The 26,396-nt window shown below is 41.4% G+C and overlaps 1 protein-coding gene across 1 annotated transcript; it reads left to right on the forward strand.

Moving 5' to 3' along the window:
* Window positions 1-10,134: 10,134 nt before the first annotated feature.
* LOC136158896 (small ribosomal subunit protein uS14-like) lies at window positions 10,135-10,387 on the forward strand. Its single transcript, XM_065920739.1, has one exon. The coding sequence runs from the start codon at window positions 10,164-10,166 to the stop codon at window positions 10,332-10,334; it is 171 nt and encodes a 56-aa protein (XP_065776811.1). The 5' UTR covers window positions 10,135-10,163; the 3' UTR covers window positions 10,335-10,387.
* Window positions 10,388-26,396: the final 16,009 nt, after the last annotated feature.

Genomic DNA, 26,396 nt, shown 5'->3' on the forward strand with positions numbered 1-26,396 from the left:
TTATTGTGAGCAGGAGCTATAGCAGGAGTAAGAACCAGGTTACATTTTTTAGCAATTTTGATCCTGGTTCAGCTAGAGTCACACTGGTGCTACCCTCTCCAAAGGAATGGAGCCTTCTGCTGTGGTCTCACATGCTTTGATGTCTTTGTATTAGCCCAGAGTGACTGATGTAGGTGTGACAGACTCAGTTTCAAGTAGTTGGAGGAGTGGAAACCTGAACATTCATATAAAAAAATCAATCACAATTTTTCCCCAGTTGAAGAAGCTGGAATCCCAGTGTAGACCTGGCACTTCAAGGAGACCCGTAGCTTGGTAGCCAGTTGTCTAGTTTTATCTAAGTAGGTTCTAACCTTTGATTCACATATTGATTCACATATTAATCAGAGCAGTTGTCACTGTTACTGACTTTAATGCTCCTCTAGGTATGAGAAAAGACAAAATCTGGGCTCATGAAAATCTTTGCCTGAGAGTATCTAACTATCTGAAGGCCTGTTCTGCCAGCTTTTCCCAGAGCACAGATGCCTCGTTCCTGATCTCCCCCCTCAATGCCTTTCAGGGCGTGTTGCAGGGCCTATGCTGCAGCAGGTCCAGATCTAATCCTAGCAGAGGCAGACGGCAAGTGCTGGTTTTCAGTTGGCATGGCCCCTTCCTGGCGATTTGACCATGGTTTTGGGGGCATATCACGTCCATTTTCTCCCATGGTGCTAGAAATGCTCATTCCTAGGTCTGGCAAAGATTCTGCTGACAGGCCACTAACCCAAGAAACAGGAGCCAATAGACCCTGGATCGCCTGTCTCACCCGCCTCTATGGTCCATGAAAACGTTCCCTCTTGTTGCTTCTTCCCACATCTAGAGTTTCACCATCACCCTCACTGATCTCATATCATCATTTTCTCAGTCGCTCAGTCACACATTCAGTAATGGAAGAAACAATTGTGCAAAGCAGGCAGAAAGGCAAATAATATAGCTAGCAGTATTAGTAGGATCATAAGTAAGAATTTGAGAACCTGTTTTAAGTATAGTCAATATGCAACTTCGATGAAATGGACAAATTCTTAGAAAAGTATAACTTTCCAAAACTGAACCAGGAAGAAATAGAAGATCTTAACAGAACCATCACAAGCAAGGAAATTGAAACTGTAATCAGAAATCTTCCAGCAAACAAAAGCCCAGGACCAGATGGCTTCACAGCTGAATTCTACCAAAAATTTAGAGAACAGCTAACACCTATCTTACTAAATTGCAGAAGGTAAACTTCCAAACTCATTCTATGAGGCCACCATCACCCTAATTCCAAAACCAGACAAAGATGCCACAAAAAAAGAAAACTACAGGCCAATATCACTGATGAACATAGATGAAAAAATCCTTAACAAAATTCTAGCAAACAGAATCCAACAACATATTAAAAAAATCATACACCATGACCAAGTGGGCTTTATCCCAGGAATGCAAGGATTCTTTAATATCCGCAAATCAGTCAATGTAATACACCACATTAACAAATTGAAAGATAAAAACCATATGATTATCTCAATAGATGCAGAGAAAGCCTTTGACAAAATTCAAGACTCATTTATGATTAAAACTCTCCAGAAAGCAGGCATAGAAGGAACATACCTCAACATAATAAAAGCTATATATGACAAACCCACAGCAAGCATCACCCTCAATGGTAAAAATTTGAAAACATTCCCCCTAAAATCAGGAACAAGACAAGGGTGTCCACTCTCACCACTACTATTCAACATAGTTTTGGAAGTTTTGGCCACAGCAATCAGAGCAGAAAAAGAAGTAAAAGGAATCCAGATAGGAAAAGAAGAAGTGAAACTCTCACTGTTTGCAGATGACATGATCCTCTACATAGAAAACCCTAAAGACTCTTCCAGAAAATTACTAGAGCTAATTAATGAATATAGCAAAGTTGCAGGATATAAAATTAACACACGGAAATCCCTTGCATTCCTATATACTAACAATGAAAAAAGCAGAAAGAGAAATTAAGGAAACAATACCATTCACCACTGCAACAAAAAGCATGAAATACTTAGGAGCATATCTACCTAAAGAAACAAAAGACCTATACATAGAAAACTATAAAATACTGATGAAAGAAATCAAAGAGGACACAACCAGATGGAGAAACATACCATGTTCATTGATTGGAAGAATCAATATTGTCAAAATGGCTATTCTACCCAAAGCAATCTATAGATTCAGTGCAATCCCTATCAAGCTACCAACGGTATTTTTCACAGAACTAGAACAAATAATTTCATAATTTGTATGGAAATACAAAAAACCTCGAATAGCCAAAGTAATCTTGAGAAAGAAGAATGGAACTGAAGGAATCAACTTGCCTGATTTCAGATTCTATTACAAAGCCACAGTCATCAAGACAGTATGGTACGGGCACAATGACAGAAATATAGATTAATGGAACAGAATAGAAAGCCCAGAGATAAATCCACAAACCTATGGACACCTTATCTTTGACAAAGGAGGCAAGGATATACAATGGAAAAAAGACAACCTCTTTAACAAGTGGTGCTGGGAAAACTGGTCAACCACTTGTAAAAGAATGAATCTAGAACACTTTCTAACACCATACACAAAAATAAACTCAAAATGGATTAAAGATCTAAATGTAAGACAAGAAATTAAAAAACTCCTAGAGGAGAACATAGGCAAAACACTTTCCGACATAAATCACAGCAAGATCCTCTATAACCCACCTCCCAGAATATTGGAAATAAAAGCAAAAATAAACAAATGGGACCTAATGAAACTTAAAAGCTTTTGCACAACAAAGGAAACTATAAGTAAGGTGAAAAGACAGCCCTCAGATTGGGAGAAAATAATAGCAAATGAAGCAACAGAAAAAGGATTAATCTCAAAAATATACAAGCAACTCCTGCAGTTCAATTCCAGAAAAATAAATGACCCAATAAAAAAAATGGGCCAAAGAACTAAACAGACATTTCTCCAAAGAAGATGTACAGATGGCTAACAAACACATGAAAAGATGCTCAACATCACTCATTATTAGAGAAATGCAAATCAAAACCACAATGAGGTACCATTACACGCCAGTCAGGATGGCTGCTATCCAAAAGTCTACAAGAAATAAATGCTGGAGAGGGTGTGGAGAAAAGGGAACCCTCTTACACTGTTGGTGGGAATGCAAACTAGTACAGCCACTATGGAGAACAGTGTGGAGATTTCTTTAAAAACTGGAAATAGAACTGCCATATGACCCAGCAATCCCACTTCTGGGCATACACACCGAGGAAACCAGATCTGAAAGAGACACGTGCACCCCAATGTTCATCGCAGCACTGTTTATAATAGCCAGGACATGGAAGCAGCCTAGATGCCCATCAGCAAACGAATGGATAAGGAAGCTGTGGTACATATACACCATGGAATATTACTCAGCCGTTGAAAAGAATTCATTTGAATCAGTTCTGATGAGATGGATGAAACTGGAGCCCATTATACAGAGTGAAGTAAGCCAGAAAGATAAAGAACAGTACAGCATACTAACACATATATATGGAATTTAGAAAGATGGTAATGATAACCCTATATGCAAAACAGAAAAAGAGACACAGAAGTACAGAACAGACTTTTGAACTCTGTGGGAGAAGGTGAGGGTGGGATGTTTTGAAAAAACAGCATGTATATTATCTATGGTGAAACAGATCACCAGCCCAGGTGGGATGCATGGGACAAGTGCTCGGGCCTGGTGCACTGGGAGGACCCAGAGGAATTGGGTGGAGGGGGAGGTGGGAGGGGGGATCGGGATGGGGAATACATGTAACTCAATGGCTGATTCATGTCAATGTATGACAAAACCCACTGAAATGTTGTGAAGTAATTAGCCTCCAACTAAAATATATATATATATATATATAGTCAATATGTCCCAGGTCCTCTGACTTAGTTTGTTAAGTAAATGTAGCCTGGTGTTAATCTCCTGGCTATAGATCATGGAGATTCCGACTTTTATCCAAAGATTGATCACTGAGGCAAGTTTTAGAGATGAACTTAGATAGCCCCTTAATAATTCAGTTAGCTCTCATTAGCATTATAACATAAAAGCAAGGAACTGTGTCATAAGAGCTTCTTAGTAAACATAGACTTTAATTAACAAAACTAGAATTTAATATTTAGTGAAACATATTGTCTTTCTAAAATTGCCTCCATTTTCATTAAACTAGGCCGAGACTAATTTGTTTTAAAACTAAGTCTGGTGTGCTGAGCACACAGCTTCTTCTATACTGACTCTGCCGTAATTCCTCAGGAGTCTGAGACTAAATTCCCAAAAGGCCTCTCAAGGCCAAGAATTTATTAATTTGTTCTACTTTTCCCCATTTATAAATGACTGACTAGAGAATAGAATTATCATTACTTTTTTACAACAAAAATATTTCCAGTCTTTATATTCTTCTCTCCCTGACAGCACATATCTGACTTGCCATACACACTCAAACATTTTCCTTGTCACTTTAGTAGATTTGAGTCCATAAATTTTAACCTTGAAAAAATTAACCCCCAGTGAAAACCAAGATGAAAGCAATTGTGAACTATTTGCTGCACTGACAGTCTCTGATTAGCAAACTCAAGGACATATTTTAGAACCTCTAAAAACATGTATTTTTCCAAAGTACAGTTTTTCTCAATGTAATAGAAGGCACATGTCTAATAGATTATGTCTATGTATAACTGACTCAAGTTCCTGAAAACCAAAAACAAGCACAGCATCGGAAATCACGTCTACTCCAGTAGAATATAAAAATTTAAATGACCAAAAATAATAGAGTGGGGCATGAAGAAATGTTGCCACCTTGTGGCCACTCTGGGTAGCAACAACTTAAAACCTGTGTAGATGGCCATGTATTATTCACCAGGCCTTCAGGGATGCAAGGAATAAACACCTGTTGTCAACGAATGACCTTAGGTAGACCCTGGAAAAAGAACTCAAAACCTGGCAATTGGTCAAGAAGCCAACCTTGGGAGGTAAGTTTTGCTCACACTCTTTCAAAATAATCACATGAAAAGATTTCAGTATCACTAAAACTTATAGAAATTCAAACCAAATCTACAATGAGGTATCACCTCACTCCGATCAGAATGGCCACTGGCAAAAAGTCTGCAAACAGTAAATGCTGGAGAGGGTGTGGGGAAACGGGGACCCTCCTACACTGATGCTGGCAAGGTAAGCTGTTAACCGTCAGTATGGACGACAAGGTGGAGCTTCCTCAAACAAGTGAAAAGACGATGAAATCACTACACTGCTTAACCCCATGCAGAAAAACATACGCCAAATCAATTAAAGATCTAAATGGAGGGATGGACAGTATAAAGCTTTTGAGGAAAATATACAGACCATGCTTTGATATAAATCGCATCCAGTTCTTTCTGGATTCATTCTTAGAATAATAAAATAAACTAAACAAATGGGTCCTCATTAACCTTAAAAGCATTCGAGCATCAAGGTAAACCATAAATGAAAGAAAAAGACAACCCTCAGAATGGGTGGGGAAAAAAAGTGTTTGCAAATGGAGATACAAGGAATTCATCTCCAAAACATGCAAACAGTCCATGCAGCTCAATTAAAAAAAAAAAAAAAATAGAAAACTGGGCCAAAGATCAAAATGGGCATTTCTCCAGAGAAGGCATCCAGAGAAGGCATCCAGGTGGCCATAAAGTACGTGAAAAGATGCTCAGCGTCCCTAATCATTAGAGAAATGCAAATCAGAAGTTCAGTGAGGGATCATTTCTCCCCAGTCAGCATGGCCACCTCAAAAATTCGACGATAAATGCTGGAGGGGGTGTGGAGAGAAGGGAACCCTCCTTCCCTGTGGGTAGAAATGTAAATCAGTGCATCCGCTCTGGAGGGGCTTTCAGACAGGCAACAACACAGTACCACGTGACCCAGCATCCCACGCCTGGGCGTGGATCCTGGGAAAACCAAATTTTCAAAACATACTGCACAGCAACCATCATGGCATCACTGGATACAATCACCAAGACACAAAAGAAACCTAAGTGTAGAAGGACAGATGAATGGTTAAAGAAGATGGGGTTCAGATACCATGGCATTACCCAGCCAAAAAAGATGAAAGAATGCCACTTCCATTCAGGAAAGAACTAGAGACGTCACACTAGGTGAAGTAATTGAGACAAAGTATCACATGTTATCACTTCTAGGTGGAATCCAAACATGGAAACAAATGAACTTCTTTACAAAACAATAACTTCATACACTTAGTAGAGAAACTTATGGCTACCAAAAATGAAGGGCGGGGTGCAGGGAGAAATATATGTTGAGAATAACATATACACACTGCAAATAATCCATAAGGACCCACCGTAGATCACAAGGAACCCTACTTTGACTCTATAAATAACCTATATGAGAAAAAGAACCCAAAAAGAACACATATACATCTATGTATAAATGAATAATGCTGCTTTACACATACACACAAAAAACCCACAACAATGCAAGTCATCTATACACTCAAATTCAAAATAAACATAAAAAAGAATAGGAAAGAAAGAAAGACAAAAGAACTGCTGGTTCTGTTCCCCTCAGGCCTTGGGGATCTGGGCTGGGTCACATCCCTCGGGCCTGAGAAGGCTGGGTCCCCAGGCGGGACTGTCCTGGGGCTGAGGGCGCTGGGGAGGATATCCCAGCCAATGAGCCCCTCATCTCGATGGACATGGGCTTCCTGTTCCCCTCTGTATGAGTCCACAGTCTCCAGATCCAGGGGACCCTCCTGCAGCAGAACTAAATCTCGTCCCCCCCAAAGGATGGTGGGGTCTCTCGGGTGGAAGAGCCTTGCAAAGTGCCCTGGGCCCCGTGTCTCCTGGTGGCGGGGTTCCCACCTCCAGCCTCCTTCCTTAGGGTCACCCCACTGAGAGGACAGCTCCCTCTGCAGAGGGGTGTTGCAATCATTGCGATCGCCTTAGGGATGAAGGGTAAGGGGGAAGAAGTAAGGAGACACAAGCCTTAGGGCTTCCCGGGTGGCGCTAGCGGTAAAGAATCCACCAGCCAATGTAGGAGACAGAAGAGAAGCGGGTTCAACCCCTGGGTCGGGAAGATCCCCGGGATGCATTCTCACTGACAACCCAGAAAGCGGACTTGCCCTAAGGCTCTGGTTGCCCAGGTAATCAGAGCGGGCACGAGGAAATGCTGCCACCTTGTGGTCATTCCCTGTAACAGCCCCTTGAAAACCGGTGCTGACGCTCTTACCAAGTTCTGTGGGGCTCTAAATGACACCAGCCCTAAAGAAATCTTCCGGAGTAAATCACACGAACAGAACTCAAACAGGGCTGACTTTCAAGAAGCCACTTCCCAGAGGTTAACTGTACTCCCCCGTAGAAAGTAAAAAGCCCATGGAAAGATACTCAACATCAGTAATTATTAAAGAACTGCAAATGGAAACTACCATGATCCATCACCGCACACGGCTCAGAACGGCCTCAAAAGATCTTCAAAGCTTAAGTGCTGCGGAGGGCGAGGGGAACAGAGAACCCTCCTACACCGTGGGCAGGGCTGTAAATGGGTGGGTGCAGCCACAAAGGAAAATATTTGGAGGTTCCTTAAAACATGAAATAGAGAGTTAGCACATTTTTCAGCAATAGCACTTCCTGCTTTCATCTGGAAAAAAATCTTAATTCAAAAGAATATGTACATTTCAATTTTCAGGGCAGCACTGTTCATAATAACCAAGCCAGAGCATTAACCAAAATATCCATTGACAGAAAAATGAAGACTAACTGGCCCATCTATACAGTGGAATACACTCAGAAAATAAAAATACCAGGGGCAGCAGCATGGATGTACCGAGAGATTATCACACTGAGGTATGAGACCAAAGACAAACATCCTAAAATATTACTTACAGGTGGAAGCCAGAAATTCATGCAAATGAAAAAACTTGCAAATAGAAACAGACCCAGAGTTAAAAAAAAAAAAAAAACCATTTCATTGTTGGTTTATTTTTTTAAAAGTTGCAGGAGGAATATACTAAGAGGGATTAAAATGTACAGTTCGGTTCGGTTCAGTTGCTCAGTCATGTCTGACTCTTTGCAACCCCATGAACCGCAGCACGCCAGGCCTCCCTGTCCATCACCAACTCCCGGAGTCCACTCAAACCCATGTCCATTGAGTCAGTGATGCCATCGAACCATCTCAGCCTCTATGGTCCCTTCTCCTCCTGCCTTCAATCTTTCCCAACATCAGGGTCTTTTCAAATGAGTCAGCTCTTCACATCAGGTGACCAAAGTATTGGAGTTTCAGCTTCAGCATCAGTCCTTCTAATGAACACCCAGGACTGATCTCCTTTAGGATGGACTGGTTGGATCCCCTTGCAGTCCAAGGGACCCTCAAGCGTCTTCTCCAACACCACAGTTCAAAAGCACCAATTCTTTGGCGCTCAGCTTTCTTTATAGTCCAACTCTCACATGCACACATTACTACACAGCAAACAGGTAATCTAAAGGAACCACCTGAATAGCACAGGAAGTTGAAAGAATGCACTGTGATAACCTTCATGGGAAAAGATCCCAGAAAAGAACGGCTGTACATCTATTTATAACTGAATCAAGTTTCTGTACACCCACAGCAAACACATCAGAAATCAACTCTATTAGGAAAAAAAAAGAAATTACCCAAAAAAGTGGAGGATGAAAAATGCTGCCGCCTTGTGGCTGCTTGGGTAACAACAACTGAAAAACCTGTGCTCTTGGGCATTTCATATTCACCAGTCCTTCAGGGATGTTAAGTAAAAACACCTATTCTCAACAAATGTCCTGGGGTAGGTCCTGGAAAAAGAATTTAAAACAGGGCAGATGGTCAAGAGGCCAGTCTTGAGAGGTCGGTTTTAATCGCAGTTGTTTTTTTTTTTTTTTTAATCACACGGAAACCTTTCAACATGAAGTAATTTTAGAGAAATTCAAATCAAAACTATAACTAAATATGAGCTAACCCCAGCCAGAATGGCTTGTGTCAAAAACTCTACCCACAGTAAACGGTGGAGAGGTTTTGGAGGAAAAGAAATTCTCCTACCTTGATGCTGGCAATGTCAGCTGTTAACAGCCAGAGCAGAGGACAACGCGGAGGCTCCTTAAGTGAAAAGTGAATGAAACTACGTCTCTCCCTAACCTCATGCAGAAAAGAAAGTCCAAATCAATTAAAGAACTAAGTGGAGGGATGGATACTCTAAACTTTTTGAGGAAAATATAGGCAAAACAGGTTTTGAAATAAATCACAGCACGTTCTTGGTTTTGCTCTTAGGATAACAACAACAACAACAATAAAAAGAAAACGAACAAAAACCTCAACAAAAGCAACCTCGTTAACCTCAAAAACTTTTGCACAGCAAGGACCACCATTTCTTTCTTAAATGAAAGAAAAAGACAACACTTAAATTGGGGGAAATGGTTACAATAGATTTTAAAAGCGACTTGCTGCTGCTGCTGCTAAGTTGCTTCAGTCGTGTCGGACTCTGTGCGACCCCACAGATGGCAGCCCACCAGGCTCCTCTGTCCCTGGGATTCTCCAGGCAAGAACACTGGAGTGGGTTGCCATTTCCTTCTCTGTAAAAGCAACTTATTCATCTCCAAAAGCATGCAAACATTTCATTCAGCTCAATATAAAACAACAATCAATAGAAAAACAGGCCAAAGATCGAAATAGACCTTTGTCTTCAGATGGCATCCAGATGGCCATAGAGCATATGAAAGATGATCAGCATCACTGTTAGAGAAACGCCCATCAAAACTGCAACGTGGCATCAACGCACACCCCTCAGAATGGCCATCTTCCAAAAGATCTACAAAGATTAAATGATGCGGAAGGTGAGGCAAACAGGAATCTTCCTACACTGTGGGCGGGGATGTAAATGGGTGGGGGCATCAATGAAAGAAAGCAGTATGAAGATGGCTGAAACACACTAAACATAGTTCCTGCATGATCAGGCAAGCCCACCCATTGCCTTAGGTCCGGAGAAAACCATAATTTAAAATGATATTTGCAACCATATTTTCAAGGCAGTAATAATGGCAATATTTAAGAAAGCTTCCCCAGTGGCTCAGCTGGTAAAGAATCTGCCTGCAGCCTTTTACCTCGTTGCAGCCGAGAAAGCAACATGGGTCACCAGCAGCTCTACTGGAGCCATCCGAGAAAATTCGGCCAGGGTTCTCGCTCTTGCCGGGTCTGCTCAAACCGGCATGGTCTGATCCGGAATTACGGCCTCAATATGTGCCGCCAGTGTTTCCGCCAGTATGCTAAGGACATCGGCTTCATTAAGTTGGACTAACTGAACTTCCTTAGATGGCTCATCAAGCATATCAACTTTAGGCGGAAATAATACTAGCTCTTTGTATGTAAAATAAAAGTTTTCAAAACTTCAAAAAAAAAAAAAAAAAGAATCTGCCTGCAATGCGGGAGACCTGGATTTGAGCCCTGGGTTGGGGAGATCCCCTGGAGGAGTGCGTGGCAACCCCCTCCGGTATTCTTGCCTGGAGAATCCCCCCAAAACAGCAGAGCCTGGCGGGCTACAGGCCATGGGGTCGCAGAGAGTCAGACACGACTGAGCGACTGAGCCCAGCACAGTGAAGAGCGTCGCCGAAATGTCCATCAATAGAGAAGTGAAGCCACTGACCCGTCTGCACGCGGGCGTCACTCAGCCGTCAGAAACAGCGAAAAATATCACTGTCGGCAGCATGGATGGACCGAGATTTGTCATACTGGGTGAAGTCAGTCAGGAAGGGAAAGAAATATATCACCTACAGGTGGAATCTATAAATTCATACGAATGAAAGAATTTATAAAGAGAAACAGACTCTCAGACTTAGAAAACCAACATGATTATTTTAAAAAAGCAGGTACAGGAGGGAGACATTAAGAGGTTGGGATTAACACATACTTACAACTTATTATCAGATAGATAATTCAAAAGGACCTCCTGAATAACACAGAGATGTCCACCAAACATCCTGAAAGAACCGACCTGGGACAAACCAGAAAAAGAACAGGTACAGTTCTCCGTGTAACTGAATCAAGTTCCTGCAAACCCGAAACAAACACAACAACGGAAATCAACTCTACTCCAAGAGAAAACAAATATTAATTTAGCCAACAAAAGAAAGCCGCGGGACATGAAGGTGTGCTGCCGCCTCGTGGCCGCCTTTGGTAACAACAGCGGGGAAACTGCAGGCGGCGCTTAACACTCACAGGACCGAGGGCTGCAGGAGGAGACGCCTCTCCCCAACTGATGTCCTCGCTGGGCTGGGGGGAAAAATTCAGAACAGGGCCAATGATCACAGGGCCGACCTCAAAAGATCAGCTTTACTCACATTGTTTTTAAAAACATCGCATGAAAAGCTTTCAGCTTCGTGAAATATTACAGAAATGTAAATTTAAAAAAATACAAGGAGATATCAGCTCATAATGATCAGAGCGGCCTTTGTCAAAAAGCCTTCAAAACGATAACGGCTGGAGAGGTAGTGGAGAAAAGGGGGGCCTCCTACGCTGAGGCTGGGACTGGAAGTTGTTAACAGCCACGATCGAGGACGGGGTGGAGGTTCCTTCAACTTCTGAAAACTGAAAGAATTTACACCTCTACCTAACCGCTTACCGATGAAGGAACTTCAAATCGATTCAAGAGTTTTATGTAGGGACGATTCCTCTAAATCTCTTGAGGAAAATATATGCAGAACACACTTTGACATAAATCACAGCAAGTTCTTTTTGGATCTACACTCAGAATTATTCAAAATAAAACTAAACTAAAAAAAAAGGCACCTCATTAACCTAAAAAGGTTTTGCACAGGAAGGGCAATCCTAGAGGAAAGAAAAAGACAACCCTCAGAATGGGAAAATAAATGTTTGCAACCGAAGTGAAAAACAAGGAATTCATCTCCAAAGATGCAAACTGCTGACACAGTCAAGATAAAAAAAAAAAAAAATCAACCCAGCAGGAAAACAGGCAGAGATCTAAACGGACGTTTTTCCAAAGAAGGCATCCAGATGGCAATAGAGCGCATGGAAAGATGCTCAGGATCACTCTTACAGAAATGTCAACTGAAGCCTCAACGAAGTATCAGCTCACCCCTCAGACAGCCATCCCCCCAAAGACCTACAGGTTAAATGCTGCGGAGGGCGAGGGGAACAGGGACTCCTCCTGCACTGTGGGCGGGGAGGGAAAGGGGTGGGGGCGGCCCCAAGAAAAACAGTATGGACATTCCTTAAAACACTAAACATAAACTTAGTACCTGATCTGGCAAGGCCACCCCTTGCTTTATATCCAGAGAAAATCATAACTGAAAATGATAGTTGCAGCCCTATTTTCAGGGCAGCACCATTGACAATCTCCAAGACAGAGCATCTACCAAAGGGTCCATCAATAGAGATATAAAGAGGAACTCTATCTAAACACTGGAATATACTCAGCCATCGGAACAAATGAGAAAACGCCATTTTCAGGAGCATGGATGGACTGAGAGTTTATAATCCTGAATGAGCCAGTCTGAGAGGGAAAGCAAACTATCACACACATGCGGAATCGATAAATTCCTCAAATGAACTAATCCATAAACTGAAACAGGCTCACAGAGGTAGAAACATAAGTTTATGATTTTTTAAAAAAGGTTGGGGAAGGGAGACAATAAGAGACTGGGATTAACAGATACCACTTACTGTCAGATAGATCATCCAAATGAACCCGCTGAATGGAAGAAGAAAGCACAAAACAGTGAAGGAAACTATATGGGAAAATACTCCGAAACAGAACAGGGTAGATGTACCTCTATGCATAACGGAATCAAGTTCCTGTCAGCCTAAAACAAACACAACAGAAATCAACTCTACTTTAATAGAAAATAAAAGTTAACAGCACTAAATAAATTAACTGAAATAAATAAATGTGAAGCGTAAGTAAATGCTGCCGCCTTGTGGCCGCTTTTGGTACAACAACGGAGACTCCTGGGCTGCGGGCACTTCCTATTCACCAGGACTGAGGCTCTAAGGCAGAAATGTCCTAGGTGCGTCTGGGGAAAGTTTCACACCAGGGCAAAAGATCACGAGGGCGATCTCCGAAGCTCGTTTCACTCACACCGTTATTAAAAATATCTCACGAGAAGCTTTCAACTTTGTGAAATGTTACAGAAATGTAAATCAAAACTACAATGAGGTATGAGTTTGTACTGGTCAGAATGGACTCTGTCAAAAAGTCTTAGAAAAAACAAAGGCTGGAGAAGTTGTGGAGGAAAGGGAGCCCTCCTACACTGATGCTGGGACTGCAAGTTGTTAACAGCCAGGATAGAGGAGGTTAGACGGAGTGGAGGTTCCTTACCCAAGGGGATAGTGAAAGAATTTACATGTCTCGCTAACCGCTTACAGACAAACTCCAAACCGATTAAAGAGTTACCTGGAGGGACAATTACGCTAAACCTCTAGAGGAAAATATAGGCAGCAGACACTTTACATAAACCACAGCAAGTTTTTTTTTTTTTTTTTTTTTTTTTTTGTATATGCTCAGAATAATTCAAAATAAAACTAAACTTTAAAAAAGGCACCTCATTAACCTGAAAAGGTTTTCCACACGAAAGGCAACCTTAAGGAAAGAAAAAGCCCTCAGAAGGGGAAGTAAGTGTTTGCAACCGAAGTGAAAAACAAGGAGTTAATTCATCGCCAAAGATGCAAAGTGCTCACACAATGAAAGGGAAAAGTGAAAGTCGCTCAGTCAAGTCCGACTCTGCGACCCCATGGACGATACAACCCATGGAATTCTCCAGGCCGCAATACTGGAGTGGGTAGCCTTTCCCTTGTCCAGGGGATTTTCCCAACCCAGGAATCAAACCCAGGTCTCCTGCGTTGCAGGCGGATTCTTTACCAGCGGAACCACAACGGAGACCCCACAACTCATGATCAAAAAAACAATCAACCCAGTAGAAAAGGTGGCAAAAATCTGAATGGACATTTCTCCAAAGAAGGCACCCAGATGTCCATAAAGCACATGAAAAGATGCTCAGGACCACTCTTACAGAAATGCCAATCAAACTGCAACCAGGTGTCACTCACACCCCTCAGAGGAACCATCCTCCAAGAGATCTCCAAGGATGAAATGCTGCGGAGGGCTGGGAAAACAGGGACTCCTCCTACATGTGGGCGGGGGTGGAAATGAGTGGGTGCGGCCAAAAACGAAAACACTATGGCGATTCCTTAGAACACTACACGACGACTTAACATATGATCCGGCAAGCCCACTCCCGGTCTTAGATTGGGAGAAAATCAAAACTGAAAATCATGGTTGCACCCGTATTTTCAGGGCAGCATTACTGACAATCTCCAAGACAGAGCATAAATGAAACTGTCCTTCAATAGAGAAATAACCAGGATCTTGTCCATTAAAACTCAGCCATCGAAACAAATGAAAACAAGTCATTTTAGGAGCATGGATTGACCGAGAGATTTACCAAACTGAGTGAAGCCAGTCAGAGAGGGAAAGCGAAGGATCACATACACGGAGAATCTATAAATTCCTCAGGTGAACTGATTCATAAACTGAGACAGAATCACAGACATAGAAACACGGGTTTACGATTTTTTTTTTAAAGTTTGGGGAAGGGAAACATTAAGAGATTGGGGTTTACAGATACACACTACTTATTTTCAGATAGATAATCGAAATGGACCTACTGAATAGCACAGGAAGTCTACTGAATATACTCAAAGAACCTATATGGTAAAAGACTCCGAAAAATAATTGAAAAGATGTACCTCTATGTATAACTGAATCAAGTTCTTGTCAACCTAAAATAAACACAACAGAAATCAACTCTACTTCAATAGAAAATAAAAGTTAACCGTAATAAATGAACAGATAATTGTGACGCATGAGGAAATGCTGCCGCCTTGTGGCCTCTTTTGGTACAGCAACGGAAAATCCTGGGCTGACCGCACTTCGCGTTCACCAGGACTCAGGGGCTGTAAGGAAGAAACTCCTGCCTGAAGAAACGTCCTAGGTGCGTCGGGGGAAAAGAGGCAAGTCAGGGCAAAAGATCATGAGGCCGATCTCCAAAGCTCAGTTTTACTCACACTGTTATTAAAAGTGTCACATGAAAAGTTTTCAACTGTGTGAAATGTTATAGAAATGTAAATCAAAACTGCAAGTCAAAAATGTAAAAGAAGAAACAGAAAGATATACCCATTTGGATGCAGAGTTCCAAAGAATAGCAAGGAGAGATAAGAAAGCCTTCCTCAGTGATCAGTGCAAAGAAAAAAGGAAAACAATCGATTGGGAAACACTAGAAATCGCTTCAAGACAATTAGAGATACTAAAAGAATATTTCATGCAGAAATGGGCACAATAAAGGTCAGAAATGGTATGGGTCTAACAGATGCGGAAGCTATTAAGAGGAGGTGGCAAGAATACACAGAAGAACTGTACAAGAAAGATCTTAATGACCAAGATAACCACGATGGTGTGATCACTCACCTAGAGCCAGACGGCCTGGAACGCAAAGTCAAGTGGGCCTTAAGAAGCATCACTATGAACAAACTAGTGGAGGTGATGGAATTCCAGCTGAGCTATTTCAAATCCTAAAAGATGATGCTGTTAAAGTCCTGCACTCAATATGCAGGGAAATTTGGAAAACTCAGCAGTGGCCACAGGACTGGAAGAGGTCAGTTTTCATTGCAATCTGAAAGAAAGGCAATGCCAAAGAATGCTCAGACTACAGCACAATTGCATTCATCACACACTGGGCTTCCCTGGTGGCTCAGAGGTTAAAGTGTCTGCCTGCAATGCGGGAGACCTGGGTTCGACCCCTGGGTAGGGAAGATCCCCTGGAGGAGGAAATGGCAACCCACTCCAGTATTCTTGCTGGAGAAACCCATGGGGAGGAGCCTGGTAGGCTACAGTCCGCGGGGTCCCAAAGAGTTGGACACAACTGAGCGACTTCACTTTCACTTTCTTTCACAGACCAGTAAAGTAATGCTCAAAATTCTCCAAGTGAGGCTTTAACAGTATATGAATCGAGAACTTCCAGATGTTCACGTTGTATTTAGAAGAAGCAGAGGAACCAGAGATCAAAAGGAGGGGAGCCCTAAAGGAAAAGCAAAATAACCCTCAGGAAAAAATTAAGTTACAGTCAAGGTGAAAATAAAGAATTCATCCCCAGAACATGTAAACAACCCATGCTATTCAATAGAAAAAGCAGAAAAGGGCAAAGATCTAAACAGATATTTCTCCCCAGAAGACATCCAGGTGGCTATAAAGCACATGAAAAGATGCTCACATCACTAGTTATTAAAGAAATTAAAATCAAAACTACAAGAACGTATCACCTCACATAGCTCAGTATGGCCTATGTCTTAACGTTTACGAACAAAATGGCAGAGAGGACGGGGAGACACGGAACGCTCCTGCACTGATGCTGGCCGTGAGCTGTTAGCAGTCAGGGTGGAGGACAGGGAGGAGCTTCCTTAAACAAGGGGAAAGGGAAGGATTTTACTCTCTCCCTAACTGCGTACAGAAGAAAAAATCCAAATTGCTTGAAGATTAAATGGACGGAAGATCACTCTAATCCTCCTGAGGGAAATATAGGCAAACACACTTTGACATGAATCACAACACGTTCTTTTTGAATCTATGTTTAGAATAATTAAAACTAAAACAAAACTTTAAAAAGGCACCTCATCACCTAAAAAGCTTTTGCACTGCAAGGGCAACCCTAAAGGAAAGAAAAAGACAACCCTCAGAATGGGAAAATAAATGTTTGCAACACATGTTTAAAATAATGAATTCATCTTCCAACATGCAAACTGCTCACGCAGCTCATGATAAAGATGCAAAAAAACAAAACAAAACAAAAACCCTATCAGTCCAATAGAAAAACCGGCAAAGATCTAAATGGATATTTCTCCAAGGAAGGCACCCAGATGGCCATAAAACACATGAAAAGATGCTCAGGATCACTTTTAGAGAAACACTAATCAAAACTGCAGTGAGGTATCACACCCCGCAGAACATCCATCTTCCAAAAGGGCTTCAAAGGTTAATTGTTGCTGAGGGCAAGGGTCATGGAGAATCCTCCTACATTGTGGGTGGGAGTGTAATTGAGTGGGTGCAGCCACAAGGAAAAGAGTGTGGAAATTCTTTAAACACTAAATATAGACATGCCACACGATCTGGCAAGCCCACTCCTTGCCTTAGACCCAGAGAAAATCATGATTTAAAATGATAGCTGCACCTCTATTTTCAGGGCAGCACTACAGACAATATCTAAGACAGAGCATCAACCGAAGTTCCATCTATAGAGAAATGAAGAGTCTCATGTCCATCTAAACACTGGAACACACTCCAAAAGAATGAATGAATGACATTTTCAGGAGCATGGATGGGCTGAGAATTTATCATACTCAGTGAAGTCAGAGATGAAAGAAGAAGTATCACTTAGCGGGGGCATCTATAAATTTATACAAATTAACTATAAACAGAAACAGACTCACGGACGTAGAAACCCAACTTACAACTTAAAAAAAAAAAAAATGTAGTGGCAGGGAGACATTTAGAGATTGCGATTAACAAAAATACAGTACTTTTTATCAGATAGATAATGCCAGAGGACCTACCACATAGCACAGGGAAGTCATCGGATACACTGGAAGAACCTATATGGGAAAAGACTCCAAAAAAGAACAGAAGAGATATACATCTGTGTATAACTGAATCACGTTCTTGTAAACCTAAAACAAACACAACAGAAATCAACTCTACTCCAATAGAAAATAAAAATTAACCAAAAAATAAAAAAAGAGAAAGAGAGATATCAAGGGAACACTTCATGCAAAGATGGGCACAATAAAGGACAGAAACAGTATGGACCTAACAGAAGCAGAAGATAAAGAGGAGAAGTGGCAAGGATACAGAGATGAACTATACTGGGCTTCCCCTGTGGCTCAGTGGGTAAAGAATCCTCCTGTAATGTGGGAGACCTAGGTTCAATCCCGGGGTTGGGAAGGTTCCCTGGAGAAGAAAAGGCTACCCACTCCAGTATTCTGGCCTCGAGAATTCGACAGACTGTATAGTCCATGGGGTCACAAAGAATTGGACATGGCTATTAAGGAGAGGTGGTGAAAAAACACAGATGAACTAGACTAAAAAGATCTTGTCACATCAGATAAGCCCGATGGTGTGATCACTCACCTAGAGTCAGAAATCCTAGAGTGAGAAGTCAAGTGGGTCTTAGGAAGCATCACTATAAACAGAGCTATTGGAGATGATGGAATTCCAGCCGAGCTATTTCAAATCCTAAAAGATGATGATGTGACAGTGCTGCACGCAATATGCCAGCAAATTTGGAAAAACACCAGTGGCTACAGGTTGGAAAAGATCAGTTTTCATTCCAATCCCAAAGAAGATCAATGCCAAAGGATGTTCATATTTCTGCACAATTGCACTCATTTTACTTGCCAGAAAGGTAATGCTCAAAATCCTACAAGCTAGGCTTCAACAGTATGTGAACTGAGAATGTCCAGATGTACAGGCTGGATGTAGAAAAGGCAGATGAGTGAGCGATGAAATTGCCAACATCCGTTGGATCATAGAAAAAGCAAGAGAATTCCAGAAAACATTTACTTTGGCTTCATTGATTATGCTAATGGCTTTGTGTGGATTACAACAAACTGCGGAAAATTCTGAAAGAGCTGGGAATACCAGACCACCTGATCTGCTTCCTGAGAAACCTGCATGCATGTCAAGAAGAAACAGTTAGAACTGAACATGGAACAATGAACTGGTTCCAAATTGGGAAAGGAGTACATCAAGGTTGTATATTGTCACCTGCTTATTTAACTTATATGCAGATAACATTATGCAAAATGATGGGTTGGATGAGGCTCAAGCTGGAATCAAGATTGCCAGGAAAAATATCAATAACATCAGATATGCAGTTGACACCACCCTTAAGGCAGAAAGCAAAGAAGAACTAAAGAGCCTCTTGATGAATGTGAAAGAGGAGAGTGAAAAAGCTGGCATAATACTCAAAATTCAAAAAACTAAGATCATGGCATCCAGTCCCATCTCTTCATGGCAAAGAAAAGGGGAAACAATAGTAACAGTGAGAGACTTTATTTCCTTGGACTCCAGAATCACTGAACTGGGTGACTGCAGCCATGAAATTCAAAGATGCTTGCTCCTTGGAAGAAAAGCTGTGACAAACCTAGAGAGCATGTTAAAACTCAGAGACATCACTTTGTCAACAAAGGCCTGTCTAGCCAAAGCTATGGTTTTTCCAGTAGTCATGTATGGATGTGAGATTTGGACCATAAAGAAGGCTGAGTGCCGAAGAATTGATGCTTTTGAACTGTGGTGTTGGAGAAGACTCTTGGGAGTCCCTTGGACAGCCAGGAGATCAAACCAGTCCATCCTAAAGGAAATCAGTGCTGAATATTCATTGGAAGGACTGATGCTGAACCTGAAACTCCAGTACTTTGGCCACCTGATGCTAAGAGCCAACTCATTGGAAAAGACCCTGATGCTTGCAAAGATTGAGGGCAGGAGGAGAAGGGGGCGACAGAGGATGAGATGGTTAGTTGGCATATCATCAACTCAATGGACATGAGTTTGAGCAAGCTCTGGGGGTTGGTGATGGACAGGGAGGCCTGACGTGCTGCAGTCCATGGGGTCACAAAGTGTCAGACACGACTGAGCAACTGAACAACATTGCGGTCTCCTGAGAGAAGAAGGCATTGTAGAATGTGTAAAGAGTCTAGAATGTGACTTCCCAAAAAGCTTTATAGAAAGCACCTTTACTGTAGTAGGCAATAGCTAAAACCCAGATCCTGAGATCTCTATCAGAATAACACTCAGCCAAAAATAAGGGTGGACCTTTGTCTTTATGAGGAGGGCAGCATGACTTTATACCAGTAAAGTTAGAGAGTGACCGCTAGTCTAGAGCGAAGGAGGCAGAGAACTCAAGAAAGAAGAAGGTTAGAATCATGTGAATCATCATGAAGCTTTCTGTCTGTACTCACAAACTCCCATTTATTCCTCAATAGCAGAGATCGTAGGATGCAGGAGACTCCAGGAGACATTCTACAAGTGAAGGAACCCAAACCCTGAGGGTAGATAAGGGATTCTGGAAGGAAGCTATCCTCACCCAAGCAGGCCAGGTTCCAGCAGTTCTGTAACATCACATCCCTGGACAATATCCACTGATCAAGGTCCAGGTATTCCCGCTCCTCTTGAAAGGTTGTTGCTGAAACACAGAAGACGCCTGGATTCTTGGCCTCCGAAGAAGAATTCTATCCGGGGCCAGAGATGAGGCTTGATCACTCAGAGCTTTTGTGTAATAGCGTTTTATTAAAGTATAAGAGAGGTAGAAAAAGCTTCTGAAATAGACATCAGAAGGGGGCAGAAAGAGTGCCCACTCGCTAGTCTTGGCAAGGGAGATATATACCTTTTAATTAGTCATCACAATTAATCAAAAGAATGTCTGGAGGCTGTAAAGATCTTACTAGACCCACTCCCATAATTTACATTTTCAGATAACAGGGTGAGCCAGAAGGTTTTGCAGGAAAGAGAAACTGTCCTCAAGCGGGATACATTGTTGTTGTATAATCCCTAGTAGAGTTTAAACTGAGTTATGTAATTGATGAAGACTAAGGAATGTAGACAAAAAAGTTTGTCCTTTCCTCCTCCTTGAGAATTCCAGACCCCTCTCTCCTTGGGGACCCCCGGACTTCTTATCAACGTACCTAGGAACTGACTCTCTTTTTTTATATTTTTTTTTCTTTCTTTTTTTTTTTTTGGAACTGACTTTATTACTCTTGAGTGAAGTCTATGGCCAGACCCTGGAATGTCAGCCATCCCTGAAATACAAAGTACATATGCCATGTGACTGTGGGAAGACTTCCTTATGTGACCCAAGATGAAAACAGCAAGTTCAGAGAACTAGGTTTTCAATAAGAAGTGTCTGATATTATGCAATAATATACTTTTTTACATAGCAATATGCACTACCATATTTCTAACCTGAAGAAAACAGGATGACATATGATGCACAAAGCCACTTGGACTTCCCTGCTGGCTCAGACGGTAAAGAAACTTGTCTGCAGTGCGGGTGACCTGGATTTGATCCCTGGGTGGGGAAGATCCCCTGGAGAAGGAAATGGAAACTCACTCCAGTATTCTTGCCTGGAGAATCTTATGGAGAGAGGAAACTGGCAGGCTGTATAGTCCATGTGCTCATGAAGAGTGGGACATGACTGAGCGGCTATGATTTATTTATTCATCTGGGAGAGAAATCATTAAATGTGATCAACTGAGGCATATTTACTTTTGAGGATTTTCCTTGTGTTCCACAGAATAAATATCAATCAAAGCATGAATATTTTTAAAAAGCACATTGTGATTCAAGAATTCTAGGGTGGGGCCACAGTTTTTCATCTTGAACAAGCTTAGTTTTAACTAAATATCTGGTTGATAAATGGTCATTGTGAATAGCACGGAGGTAAAAGAGCCATGGCTGATAGCCATGGCATCCAGTCTCATCACTTCCTGGCGAATAGATGGGGGAGCAATGGAAACAGTGAGATACTTTATTGTTTTGGGCTCCAAAATCACTGCAGATGGTGACTGCAGTCATGAAATTAAAAGACGCTTACTCCTTGGAAGAAAAACTATGACCAACTTAGACAGCATATAAAAAAGCAGAGACATTACTTGGTCAACAAATGTCTGTCTAGTCAAAGCTATGTTTTTTTCTAGTAGGCATATATGGATGTGAGAGTTGGACTATAAAGCTGAGCGCCAAAGAATTGATGCTTTTGAACTGTGGTGTTGGAGAAGACCCTTGATAGTCCCTTGGACTGCAAGAAGATCCAACCAGTCCATCCTAAAGGAGATCAGTCCTGAATATTCATTGGATGGATTGATGCTGAAGCTGAAACTCCAATACCTCAGCCACCTGATGTGAAGAACTGACTCATTTGAAAAGACCCTGATGCTGGGAAAGATTGAAGACGGGAAGAGAAGGGGACGACAAAGGTTGAGATGGTTGGATGCTGTCACAGACTCTACAGACATATGGTTGAATAAGCTCCAGTAGTTGGTGATTGTCAGATGTGCTGCAGTCCGTGGGGTGGCAGAGAGTCGGACACAACTGAGCAACTGAACTGAACTGAAAAGAGCCAGGTAAGAATTCATAGTTATTATTGACCTTTATGCGCTTTACAGATTTTACAGGTTTAATAGATTAGTAAGCAGAGAAAACAATCCTTTTGACTATTTTTGAACTATAAAACTTGCTAACAGTTTTTTATTCCTTAACCTTGAATGAGCCACATAAATAATTTTAGAACAAAAATATTGCTATTCAAAATTGTTTGGAATATTTGATCAAATATTCAGAAAATGGTAGAGCTTGGGATTTACTTCAATGGATCTGAGCTCGATTTTATGTGAAATGATTTGTCAACACAGAGACCTGACGGAGCCACTGAACTGAACTGAACACAGAGGCCACTCTAATGGATGTTTTACCAGTTGAGGTAACTGGCAAAAATATCAAAACCAGAAAAAATGTCATATACTGTTAAAATTTTCATGCACACAAACATACACTATTTTGGAGAAAAATTATTCATGTTTATAAAATCAGGAATAGATTTCTGTGCTTAAATCTTATAATTTATTTGTGGCAATATTCTATATTTTTAAAATACATTACAGTGCAAAAACACATAATGACACAAAATAAATTAGAGCTCTTGGTTCTGAATCTTTTATTCCTTTGAAAATGTCTATCATTTGTGTTGAATTATATTTTAGACTTAACAGTTAAATATGCATAAGTAATAACATTCTTGTAAATATTTTAGAAAATACAATGATGTGATAAGAATTCTGTCTGGAAAATGAGTGTGGAATATATTACTATTGGAAATGATCAGACCTGGGCTTCAGTGATGAAAACCTTCATTCCCCAAATGCAAGAACCTGACTAAACGCAGGTGTGTTCATTTTCCAAAGAAAACAAAACTAAGAAGGCTTGGTTTGCTACATTAATTTTGGCAACTTATACACATCCCTCACTAAATCTTACAAAAATCATTTTTAAAGACAAAAAGCAAGAATATTACAGTTGCAACATCACAGAAACACCTGAACCAGGAAACGTGAGGTGTAATGGGATAAATGTTAGCAGTGATCTGAATCCTGAAAAATATGTTTTATACAAAATTCACTTCCTATATAACTTCTGTGTTCTGAATCCTAGGACTACACTTAAGAGTGAGTCCTGCCTGCCAAAATGGAGAAGGGTCTCTCATACTTTCCTCCTTCTTTTCCCCAAACTTCCTGTGGAACTCTGGACCACTGGGCTAACTATATTCAAAAGGACAATTTCTTAATCCTGTTCTAAATGTCTGAAGTTGCATATACATGTAAATTCATCACTAATCTCCCCTACTTCTCTAAGATCCCAAGACTGAACCACATGCCAATGGGAATCTCAGAACCTATGCCTGCCCATGTTGATCTCTCACAAAGGGAATATTTTACCAGTTGAAATCACTAATTCAGGTTGGAAATTCATCATGCTCTATAGAAAGCCAGGACACAAACAAGGGAGACAAGGTTCTGGGACACAAGGGGGAAGTGGTGTAAAGAGCGGGTCCTCACTGTGATAAGAAAAGGAAAAATTAAGAAGTTGATAACAAACACCCCAGGCAGAAAAATTAGAAGCTGAGAACTAAAGGTTTGCAGGTTCCCTCAGTCTAGGCACTTCAGGAGGAAAAGCAGACACAATCCCAGACCCAGGACAGGACATGTAGCTGAGAAGCTGCTTTTCCCTCCTCTTCTTCCTCCTGCTCTGCGTCTTCTCTGGGGATGTTACACAGCGAACGTATCTCTGCATCTTGAGAAAATACCTTCAAAGGCATCCGCACAGCTCTTTAACCTGCAACTACTTCACCACTACAGACAGAAGGACCTTGAAAAGCTGAAAAGACCCACCTCTCCTGTCCTGTCTCAGGAGAGATTCAGGAACAATCACTTCCTACCTGGAGACCAGTCTGTGAACTAATTTCTTGATCGTTCTCTCCTCAGAGAGAGTTCCTAATACTCTGTTCACACAGACAATGTGAGTTGACTGACTTCCCGGTCCAAATTCATCTAGACCAACCCTGCGGCCTCTCCTTGGACTGACGCCGGGCCTCAGCTCTCACAAATGGACCAGGAGCCGCGTCCTTAACCCGGACCTCCCTTTAGAATCCCCTGGAGAACACCCTACACACCACACTGATGCTCCCACAGGACTGAGAACTCTGTGGGGAGGGCACCGGGGAGGTTATCACTTAACTCTGCTCATGTGATCTTGATAGGAAACCGGGTTGAAACCACTTAAAAGATTCTTTCTGAACCATTTCAGTGAATACCAACCCCTCGAGGTCAGGTCCCCACTCTAAGAAGTTATGAATCTGCAGGTCTGAAGTGGGGCCATGAAATGAGTCTTTAGCAAATTCCGTTTGTTCTGATGCTTCTCCCCCCAAACCCACACTCGGGAGCCCTGAGCTTCAGCCCTCACACTCAGCACAGCTGAGACCCTTCAGGAGGGGAGGGTTTAGGTCAGGAATTTCTTAGGTCAAGTTTAGGACCAAGCAGAGAAAGCTCCAGTACTTGGGGTTCAGGCCTTTATAAGAGACCCTGGGTGAACTGCTGTGGGCTCCTCAGGCTGAGTGTGGATGGGTCCATTCAAACCAAGGGGAGCAGGAATCTGGTGAGCACTGTGAGGGTGGCATTGAAGGGGGGAGCCGGTAAAGTAGAACCTGGGGTTCAGCAAGACTGTTGATCACAAGGTGGGTGGTTGTCTAGAGCAGGTGCTCACAGGGCTGGCTGGCGTGAGTTCAAGGAGCTGTAGATGCTGCTCCCCAGACAGATGCTGAGGCAGCAACAGCATGGAGCAGTTCAGGTAAGCTCTCAACATTACTCTGTATGATCCTCACTGGAACCGTCACAATGTCCCAGCAGTTACAGAGAGGGGAAAGTACAATGGAGAAATGATGGGAAATATCCAATTATTTGAGGTGTAAAGGTAGTAAGGAAACTAATTGTTACAGATATCATCCCTCTGTGCTAACAAAGAGTTTATTGTTAGGTATTCTTCCCCGCGACCTTAAATCGGTAGGTTGACACTTCATTCATTACATTCCGGCTTTATCACAAGAAACCATCAGTTTTATTAACATGTAATATCACACATAAAAAGAATAAAACCTTTTCCAATCCATTCTGTAACTGATTAAATACAGATCGCAAGCATTAGCAACGATATTCATTCCTCTGATACAATGATCTCAGAACTGATTTCTAAGGTTATAAAATGGAGGCTAGTCATTTATGAATGAAACAAGATGTACACTAATTATATGACTTTTCTGAGAAGGGTTTTCATACATTTCTAGGGTATCAGAGGTATTTTTATTTGAAACATGTCAACTAATATTCATGACATCTGTTGATATTATAAAGATACATCAAGAGTTAAGTGAACTCTCATTGTATTTTCCTTCAAATGCAAGTGACAAAACTATTGAAAATGTGCATCTTACTTTAATATGTGGAATTACTCCCTGAACACTTCCTTCATTGTACCTATAGGGATGTTTGGCATGAATGACTAACACCTCCATTTAAATGTTCAGTGTACCTGCTACCATCACTGTGTCCTTAATCTCCTAATGGAGAATAAATATAAATGATTTCTCTCTAGGATAGAAGGCCTTGTCTCATCTTTGGGTAGCAATCATCAAAAATATAACTTTGTATACACACTAAAAATGAAGCATAGCAGCATGGAGTAATTTGAGAGTTCAATAACATATCTTGGTTTTCAAATAATCACAAATCGTGTCAATATAAACAAAGATATATTGCTAATAATTGTACATTTCTAAATACCAACGCTTCATCTTCTGATCCATACTAACATATCAATTTTCTATGTTTTAACTATGGATTACTATCTACAATACTTCTCCTGAAGAGAACTTCAAAAAACAGGATTGATGAAATGCTTTCTAGTGTGCGGGCTTCCCTTAAAGCTCAGTTGGTAAAGAATCCACCTCCCACTCCAGTATTCTGGCCTGGAGAATTCCATGGATACAGTCTCTGGGGTTGCAGAGTTGGACACAACTGAGCAACTTTCACTTTTTCTAGTGTGCAATATCTGGTATTTATTTAGATTTAACTTTCTTTAAATACTTTTCTACATTGTTTTATGTAATTTCTTATCTTTCCTAAATAAACCGTCTGGTATTTTCTGAAGTGTATGTTTAGGACAAACCTCGTCCATCACTTATTTTATTACTAGAG

The sequence above is a fragment of the Muntiacus reevesi genome, chromosome 2 (assembly GCF_963930625.1).
Source record: "Muntiacus reevesi chromosome 2, mMunRee1.1, whole genome shotgun sequence".
Taxonomy (NCBI): Eukaryota; Metazoa; Chordata; class Mammalia; order Artiodactyla; family Cervidae; genus Muntiacus; species Muntiacus reevesi.

What these genes read in the sequence shown, in the direction of transcription:
- LOC136158896 (XM_065920739.1), top strand. Translation starts at nt 10,164, where the DNA reads ATGGGTCACCAGCAGCTCTACTGGAGCCATCCGAGAAAATTCGGCCAG.